The sequence below is a fragment of the Caretta caretta genome, chromosome 15, assembly GCF_965140235.1.
Source record: "Caretta caretta isolate rCarCar2 chromosome 15, rCarCar1.hap1, whole genome shotgun sequence".
In the NCBI taxonomy this organism is placed as follows: Eukaryota; Metazoa; Chordata; order Testudines; family Cheloniidae; genus Caretta; species Caretta caretta.
In genome coordinates, this window is record NC_134220.1 from 26231009 (window position 1) to 26240699 (window position 9691).

A 9691-nucleotide genomic window follows, 5' to 3' on the forward strand; every position below is an offset into this window, starting at 1 on the left:
AGGATGAAGGGGAAACAATGCTGCTCCACCATCCTGCTGTGTCCTTGGCAGCATAGTCACTGCAGTGCAGCATGAGCTACAGAGCAGAGTCTCCTGATTGGATACGTGCAAGGAATTGAGGGAAGCATACTGCAGAGTGCAGCGACTCCCTGGCTTTGGTGCCAAATTCAGCGAGAGCCCCACCTCAGCAGTGAACCCACAGAGGGGCTTCTATGAGATTGGGCACCAAACCATGGAGACAGCACCCCTGCCCCCCTCTTTTACCATCCGTTTTTGGGTTCCAGTGAGTTTGCCTCCTCTCAGGTAGTGGATGTGGAGGGAGAATATGGCCCATGGAGAGCAGCTCCAAACTGGATTGTCGGGTTATTTTCAGTGGTTCTGGCAGACGTGGCTCTGGATATTGATGATGGGCAAGATGAACTGAAACCCGGGAAGGAGGGGAAACTGTGTTTCCCTCGATGCTTTCATGCCATCTGTGAGATGAGTAATTAGAGAGCAGAGAGCTGAGCTGATGGCCTGGCATCTGGGGCCATTTCCGATTGAACCCCACCTGCTTTTACCAGAGATTTTGGTTACTACCCAAGAGACTAACCACTAAATGAAATCGGCATCTGCAGTGACAGCGAGTCCTTGAATTACTTTCCACAGCGCTGACACCTGTTTACCCCACTAAAAAAATTACAGTTGGAATTACTAGGCTAAATGAATCCAAAGAGAACACACATTAGAAAATACTGAAGTAAACCTATCAAGAACAGGACAGTGCTTTCAGCCTGGAGCACTGACATGAGTGATACAAATGTTGGTACTGGAGTTAAGATGTTAATGTCATTGAACATTTCTCAGTAAGTCTCTCAGTTTGGGGTTTTTTTTAATGACTCTGCCTGATTTCCCAACTTTTCAGCATCAGGTGGGAGCATTCCCTTAGTTCAAAGTTCACAGTGTCCCTGTTTGCTGATCCTTATGCTGGCGTTATCAGTGGAATTTCTCATGGTAATTGACTTTGGTGATGAGGAGAAGGAGTGTTGTGTAGTGGGTAGAATAAGGGGCCGGGTTTCAGGAGTTGTGGGGTCAATTTTCTCCCTTCTGCAACTGAGGTGGTGTGTGTGACCCTATCCCAGGCAGCTGCATGAGTTATAAAGCTGCCCTTTATCCCTGCAGCTAATACTCTCATTAGTTTTGAAACAGAGCAGCAGAGCTGAGCAGAAAGTGACTATAAAATCCAGTGGAAGAAAGGGACCCCAAGAGTAGGTGCAGACAACACGGTGGTAAAAGTACTGGTGCCTGGGAGACACTAGTGTTCCCACCATTGCCAGCAGCTAAAATCTTCCTGGGTTTTTCTTTCTGCTTTTCCTGTAGCTGACTGCCCCTCTAGAGCCTCTAAAAGTAACCCTTTGATTCAGGTTACATCCCTTCCTGGGCACTGCTCTGATTTTTCTAAGCTTCTATGATGGGAGCTGGGGGAAATGCTGTTCATCAAAGTGACCCACAATCTGCGGCAGCTCTCATGGGTCCTGGGAGAGGAAGAGCTTTGACTTCGTAACTGAGGGTAGCATACTAAACGGGCAGAAATGGGAGGAGGCAGTAGAAACAAAACCCCATTTTATTCTCTAGCCCAGAGGCACTGAATTCCCCTGACATGCTGTATGGATCCTTGTTTGGTTTTGACAGATTCGCAAAGTACTACAAACAGCCCAGTGGGAAGGAGGAGCGGACGCTGATCAAAGCCTATGGGATACGATTCGACATCCTTGTCTTCGGCACAGTAAGTGCAACCCTGTTTTCTCATCACCGCTGCAAACCTGTCTGCTTCCAAAAAGACATGAGAATTTCTTGCCCTTTGGCAAAAATAACTCCAGTGATAACAACAGTGTAGCCCTTATGGGAGGAAGCGCTGCCTAGTGATTACAGCATAGGACTGTGGCAGGGACCTGGGTACAATCTTGGTCCTGAGAGTGACTTTCTGTGTGACCTTGGACAAGTCTCTTCCCCTCTTTGTGACTCAGTTCCCCCGTCTGTAAAACGGAGGTCATGCACGGTACCTATGACAGGGCGGGGCTTGTGACACTTGCTGTTCGTAAAATGCACTGAGGTCGTTGGAGGGAAGGTGCTATAGAAGGGCATGGTATTATGGTTACATACTGTCCCTGTTAGACAGTGTTTGACATCTACAAAGGACTACAGAAATGAAGGGCCTGATTTTGCCAGTGAGGCCCCAGTGGGAGGGGAGGATCCTGGGTACTTTGCAGGATGGAGTCCTATCAAATCAATCTTCAGACGAATGGCAGGACTTGGCCTTGCCATGCTGTGGGATCAGAGATCAAAGCTTGGTCCCTCATTCCTGGGCTGGTAGGTACCACTCATAGCTCCGAAGATGTGGGTGGAGGGGGATAATGCCCTGGGGCCCTTGTTAACGTAGAATGATGTACCCAGAAGGGAGCACTGCTTCTTTCCTGCTGTCGAAGGCGGAGGGGAAGGACGCTCCTGCTGAAGGGGGAGAATAGGTGAAGTGGAAGCCTTTGTGTCATTGCTTAATGTTGTACAGATGAGGACTCCCTCTCTGTCTCTGGTTCCCCTTCCAGCTTGGAAGGGGACCTTGGGGAAAGCGACTGGCTCTGATTGAAAGAAGATAAGGGATCCTTCCAGCAAGAGATAGCAGTGCTAAAAGGGAACCCTTAGTTCCCAGCTGGATGTAGCAAAACTACCCTTTAATTTAAACACATTCCACCCGGTTAGGTGCTTTAAGTCCGATCATGTCAGAAGAAAGCTAGAAATCTTGCACATGACAGCAATTTGGCTGGGCCCGATCATGCAGCAATCCTTGCTGTTCTTCTGAAAACTGAAGGACATTATCTGAATTCTGACTTCAAATGACTGTCTTCTCCTTTGCCTAAGGCCGGACGGTTTAACATCTTTGAGCTGCTGGTGTACACCGGGTCTGTGCTGTCCTACTTTGGCTTGGTAAGAGATTTATTTCCTGTCCTGACAGAGCTGCTTCTGGAGACGCAGTCTCATTAAGAAAATGGAATCACTGCTCACTTTTGTTTTGCATGCAGGCTCAGTTCATTATTGATTTTCTTATTACTTCATACACTTATCCCTGCTGCAAAACATCAATCAAAGAATATTACTTCAGGAAGAAGTGCGAGTCTGCTCTGGGACCAAAATGGGTAAGGAATGCAATTAGCTGCTTAAGTAGTAGGAAAATCCAGTGTATTGGGCCCTTCATTGGGTCCTTCATCAGCTCTCTGTGGATTTGTTCCCAATACACCGCTGCTCTGAGTTCTCCTGCCCCCAGTGTGCACCTTGCAGGCATGGGTTGCATGCTGGGGAGTGGTGTGAGTGCAGGAGCGGATCTTAGCATTGCAGGACTCCTAGCAGCTACACAGAAAAGTGACCAGTGGGTCCCTATAGTTACCTCCTCCCCCAGCCAGCCATTACTCAAAATCCTTCAGGCACAGGGCCTCTGGGAAACCCCACAGAGCTATGCTCTGCAGTGCATAGAGGTTGTGGACCCAGGGCCTGAGCCCCCTGAATTCTGCTCCTCTGCACTTGTCTTCTACAACCAGGACTTTTGACAGCTGCAGGGGGTGAGGCAGGTTTCACCCTTTAGAGAGCAGTGGAAAGATGCTGTAGAACAGTGGTTCTAAACCTGTTTACCAGCGTGGGCCACATATGCAGCTGTCTCTGTGTTATGTGGGCACATGCACACAATATATGCACTACCTGTATGGGCCTGAGGATGTCACATGGGCTGCAGCTGTGTAACGATTGGGTCGCGGGTTGAAAACCACTGCTGTAGAGAGAGGGTTGTCTCTAATTAGAGCATTCCTCAGAGCTTCTCTCCCCTGTAACGGTTAAGGGCATTTGCATGAAAATAGTTTTGTTTCTCTCAAGTCCATCAGCTCCAGTCCACATTCAGCTCCAGCGTCTCCTCTCTAGAAATTCATGCTGCACACATCACTGTGGCATCCTGAACAGCTGAGCTTCTAGGCTGGGATTTCAAAGGAGTCTAAGGGAGTGAGGTGCTCAAAAGCTCCCTCTAAAGCTTTGTACAATCCAACTCCCACCAACAGCTCCTCTCTTCCTGCTCCCTGGGCTCCACCCCAGGCTAACACCTGACTGTTCCTTTTGTCTCCCTCACCTGGTCCTATGCCTGGCCTTCCTCCATGCTGCTCCCTATGCCAGGAACAGCCTCTCCCAATGAACATGTGCCTTCAGAGAGATTTTTATCTGAGTAAGGAATGCAGGATCTGGGCCTTGAGGACCCTAGTTATGGGTCAAATCAATACAGTGTAAATCCCGAGTATTCTAAATAAATACTCCAGCTGAGGATGTTAATATCTTTTATTGCACAGACCCTGATGTACGTGTCATATGTTGATGACCCACACATTATTCTGGTAGACAAACCGTTGAGGACGAGTCTGCAGAACATTAAAGGCGAGATTGTTCAGGTAAGTTCAAGCTTTTACTGTTATGACTTTTTGTGGATTTATTTCCTGAGTGACTTGAGTTTTTTCTCCCTGAGTTTCTAGCTAGGTTTTGGAAGGGCCACACTTGTGATCCTGGAGCTGACTGTTCGGAACTCGAGACTGTTTTTTCTAGATTAAAACTAGAAGATCTCATTACTGCCCTGTGGGTGTCCTTAGGCCTGCATGAAACAACTTGGGGTACATCTACACTGCAATAACAAACCCGTAGCACAGAGTCTCAGAGCCTGGATCAATTGGCTCGGGGTTGTGGGGATAAAAATAGCAATGTCGACTTTCAGGCTCAGGCTGGAGCCCAGGCTTCGAGACTCTCCCCCCTTGGGGGGTTTCAGAGCCTGGGCTCCAGCCTGAACATCTACACAGCAGGTTTTAGCCCCGCAGCCTGAGTCCTGTGAGCCTGAGTCAGCTGACCCGAACCAGCCCCGGCCATGCCACAGATCTTTGATTGCAGTGTTCAGATACCCTTGGTAGTTCTCAGTCCAGCTCCCGTTGGATGGGTGTTCCCATCACAAAAAGACAACCACTCTAATTGGCACTCATTGGGTCCCTTCTTGGCTGTCTCTGGGGACAAGCCAAGGACCATGAAATGGACTTACCCATGCAGTGCTAAAGGTACATAATACAAGGATTAAGGAACGTGGACGGGGAAGCATAGGGGAAGTTTCTATTGCAATTGCCTGTGCTGTGACCCCTGTGGCGATAAAGGACTCCTGTCACCCACTGTCTCTCTCTCATATCCTGGGACCGACACAGCTACAACTACACTGCGTAGAATCCTGTCACTAACACAGTCGATCACTGGGTATAAACTTACAAAACAGATTTAAAAGAATATTCTGATCCTGACTCATACAGAGTGGGAATGAACCAACAGCTCCCTGGGTTTGTTCCGCATTAGAATTCAAAGCCAGTAACCATTTGTTTTCCTGATCTGCCTCTTTACTGTTATATTATACTGTCCTGCTGCATTAAATGTGAAGCTTGAGCAGTTAGAATACAGAGGGATTCTCTAATGGCAGGTAAGTGCAGATGTAGACACAGAGTAAAGAAAATGCTACATTTTCTCATTTTCACTCTGACTCCTCTGATTATGTGTTTGGGAATTTTAGTTGCAGAAAGACACTGGGGCTTTTACTGACACGACCAAGCTCACAGCACACTATCCCATTCGGGTCCCTGCCTTAGCAAAAGCCCATGAGATGCAACCCCTTAAAAGCGAAGGACAAACTTCTCCATCCCATGACCGCCCGGCTTGGTGCTGCTGTGGGAAATGCTACCAAACAGAGTCTTTCCGGGAGCAGCTCTGCTGCCGAAGAAAAGAAGGGTCATGCATTACAACCTCGGCTTTGTTCGAGCAGCTCGTTCTTTCCAGATCGGCACTGGAGTTTATCCTGCTTTACAAAGAGCCCTTGTTGGACTTGAATACTGAGACCCTCAATAACCAGCTTCGTCACTGTGCTTACAGACAGTATATTCACTGGCGTTTTGGCTCTGCTGAGGTGGAGAGCTGTGCCCTGATACCAAGTTGCTGCAGGTGGAAGATCAGAGAAACTTATCCCAGTGAGGATGGCAAGTATACTGGTTTAGAGAGGAAGAATTAACCTTTATTAAGCCTCTATTATATAGCTCCAGAACCACAATTAAGCTTATTTCTCAGTTAAACCTCCTTAATTTCTCTTTGGAGACATTTTAAAAAGAAAAGCATGCGATTTCTCAGAATCCACTGCTGTATGACTAAAAGAAAAGGAGTACTTGTGGCATATCAAAGCTTACAGAGGGAGGTATAAGCAGTCAGTGGAGATGGTGTAAATTAAAGCTGGACTTCCTAGCTGTAAACCTAGCACGAAGTGGGCTCCACAACATTGACCACTCAAAGAAAAGGAGTACTTGTGGCACCTTAGAGACTAACCAATTTATTTGAGCATGAGCTTTCGTGAGCTACAGCTCACTTCATCGGATGCATCCGATGAAGTGAGCTGTAGCTCACGAAAGCTCATGCTCAAATAAATTGGTTAGTCTCTAAGGTGCCACAAGTACTCCTTTTCTTTTTGCGAATACAGACTAACATGGCTGTTACTCTGAAACCTGAATGCTGTATGACTGAATTCCATATTCTGTGTTGTTAATGAGGCAGTATTAGCTAATGATTAGTGCAGGAGACTGGGAGTCAGGAGTCTTGGGTTCTGTTCCTCACTCTACCGCTGACTCTCTCTGTGACCTTGGAAAGGGCACATAGCCCATAGCTTTCAAATGTTGCCCCAATTTTTGCATGCCCAGTATTGGACACTTTGGCCCTGATGTTCAGAGGTGCTGAGTACTCAACACTCCAACTGAAAACTAGACTGCACCAACAGCTACCTCAAGGTGGGAACCCAAACATTCAGGGAATCAAAATTAGAGGACTTTTGAAAATTTGACTCTTAACCTCTTGGTGTCTCAGTTTCTCCATCTGTCAAATGTGGATAATACCTACCTACCTTAGTAAAAGGCTTTTGAGCCTTGGATGACAGATGCTTTAGAACTACAGAGTATTATTGTTTGCGCGGGCTTGGTCCTGCAAATCGTTATTCATGTGAGTAGTCTGTAGTCACACAAGCAGTCCTAAGGTCCAGAGAACGGGCTTGCAGGATTGAGCCCCTTGAGGGTGTTTTTCATGGACAAAGTCATGCACAAACTGTGTAGCATTTCAGATTCTTTCAGCTTTGTGGTTGATCAAATCTGTTACCAGAAGAAACCAGCTCATTTTGGGTGATGTTAGTAACACAGGAAAAGCATTTTTAAATGTACGGTTATTATGTAGATAGTGCCCCTTTAAGCATAAACTCAGGAATTGAAACGGACAACATTTTTACTGCCTTTCTACCTTATTTTCAGAAGCCTTGGATCAAATTCTGCCATTATTTACTCTGGTGCTAATTCATGATGTCATCATGATGGTATCTGTGTAACTGAGAGCAGGCTTTAGCCTCATGTTTGCTCTGAGTTTATGTAGGGCCACATACCATCCAGGATGCTCAATTAGCTTCCCAGTGAGTTGCATAGCAGTATGCAGTCTCAGGGCAGTATCTATAGCCCCGAGACTGCAAATAAATGATGGATTAACCTGTGCATTGATTCCTATTTTTTCTTGTGCTTCTACTTTATCTCACTAGCTATTTTTGCAGCAATGCGGCAAGATGGATATTAATTAGTATATACTGGGCCACTTTCATCTCCGCATAATTGTAAATCTGCACAACTGCATAGTTTGTGGTTTTAATTTTGTACATATTTTTAAAACTGGGGTCTGGAAAAATATTCCAGCTCTAGTTGCATTTCCAATGGTAGTATGTATTAATTGCACTGACATTCATGTGACAGCATCTCATTGTAGCTATGGATTGGGACTGTGTAATTTTTGTAATGTTGGCACTGCACTAATATATATTGGTTAGCACACTTTCTTTGCTTTTGGAAATACTGTACTGATGTTGGAACCTGGAGTGTTTGTTTAGGACTCTCTTTTTAAGGACCTGTTAAATACCTTCTTATGCTCATTTTGCAAGCCTTCTTATCTTGCAGTGAGTTTTGACTGAATTTTTCCATTAATAAATACAGTGTTTAATCAATCCATAGCAGAGTGGAAGACTCTCCTTTAGTGATTTTGCAGTAGGATATACATTAAATCGCCAGCCAATCCCCTTCCCCTCTAATGATTTGTTGGACTATTATGAAAATCATTATTATTGCTACCCATATTTCTAAAACCCCATTGCCATAGTATCTGGGCAGCCAAGTGTCAGCAGGCATGTGAGCTCTTTGTTGCTGTCCTTAGGAAATTGTGGCCATTTTTAAAGTTCATAGAAGATTAGGGTTGGAAGAGACCTCAGTCATCTAGTCATCATAGCTTGGTATCACACAGCAGTTCAATTGTTTGAAACATCTGATCAATTTTGTAAGAGAGAAAAAATACAGTAAAGGATTTGATCTAAGGGAAGAGATAATTGGTGAGCTTAAGACATCTTGGGCCCAGTTCTGTCCTCACTGTAAATGGGAGCAGTATTGGGGCCTTGCTAGATGTATGTAACTGTTGGGCCAGATTCTGCTCTCACTTTCCTCCCAGCAACCCTCTGACTTCAGTGTGCTGGCACAGGGTAACTGTAGGGAAAATCTGACCCGGGGGTGGGTGGGAGGAGCGCGGCGGTGGTGGTAGGGGATGTATACCAGAGGCCATTATGTCTTGGCTGTTTAAAACTCCAACAGCAGTAGTTGAAAACTGAAGACACGGCTCCATGAATTTTCTGGCCTGATTTTCTACAACCACCTCCTCCCCCACTTACTCTTTCAACCTTTGATACTGCCCTGGCCATCTGACCCTAGTGTGTAGTGGGGTCCCTTTTGCCTTCATTGTGAGCTTCCCTTTTGCATTTATTTCCATGCTTGTGGTTGCTAAACATCAGGGGCTTCTAGTTGAGTCTTTTCTTGGGGTAGGAGGTGGCCATAACATGATACAAATTCCTCAGAAAAATTACCTGCGCTAAAATACTGATAGTACGCCTAGCATCTGCCTGGCACAAGGGGAGGGCTAGTCCTGATTGAGATCTTTGAGTTAAATAATAATAATTAGAAATTAAGGTCGTAGCCACCATGTTGTCCAGGGTAGGCTCTATGGATTACGGAACGATGATATCAGTCATCCCACAAGTGAAACCCAATTCAACTGAAAAGGAAATGATTTTTGTTCAGACGGATGAGAACTCTTTGTTGTTGTTTGTTAATACAGCTACTTAACTCAAATGCTTGGGATTAAAGTTGTCTGTGTTAAATCAGCGTTGCCACGTTTCGTCATTTTGACGTGAGTCTCACTGTATTCAGTGTTGATCTTAACGTCCCAGCTGCTGGAATCCGAGACCGCCTGGAAAGATCAGTTTTCATGTTTTTTAAAAGTGCATTTCTAGCCTTTGTGCTTGTCGAGAAAAGCTTGAAAACACGTAGTGCCCCCTAAAGGCTCCCAAGCCAGGTGGCAAATTAAGAGGACCCCAAATTTATTATTTTTTAAAAAAATCTTATGATTTTTGAACATGCGGTTGGCAATCCATATCTCCCCCTCCCTTCATCTAAAGGGCTGTGGACAGCAGGGCCGAGACAATTTGTAGGGGGGGGGGGGTGCTGAGCGCCATTGAACCAAACCATAAACCCTGTCTATCATGGGGAAACCG

The 9691-nt window shown here is 45.8% G+C and overlaps 1 protein-coding gene across 3 annotated transcripts in view; it reads left to right on the forward strand.

Annotated features, from left to right (window-relative positions):
- P2RX7 (purinergic receptor P2X 7) overlaps positions 1 to 9691 on the forward strand; it is a 32843-nt gene that overhangs the window by 19606 nt on the left and 3546 nt on the right. Inside the window, exons 9-13 of one of the 3 annotated variants that reach the window (XR_012665090.1) lie at positions 1672 to 1765; positions 2896 to 2961; positions 3057 to 3170; positions 4359 to 4457; positions 5959 to 6062. Coding sequence is in view for 2 of the 3 variants with exons in the window: in XM_048821806.2 (XP_048677763.2) it covers positions 1672 to 1765; positions 2896 to 2961; positions 3057 to 3170; positions 4359 to 4457; positions 5603 to 6094 (865 nt within the window). In the remaining variant the exon portion in view is untranslated. Of the gene's footprint in view, positions 1 to 1671; positions 1766 to 2895; positions 2962 to 3056; positions 3171 to 4358; positions 4458 to 5602; positions 6415 to 9691 lie in introns of those variants that run through there. The other 2 variants (XM_048821806.2, XM_048821807.2) reach the window with 2 other exon arrangements.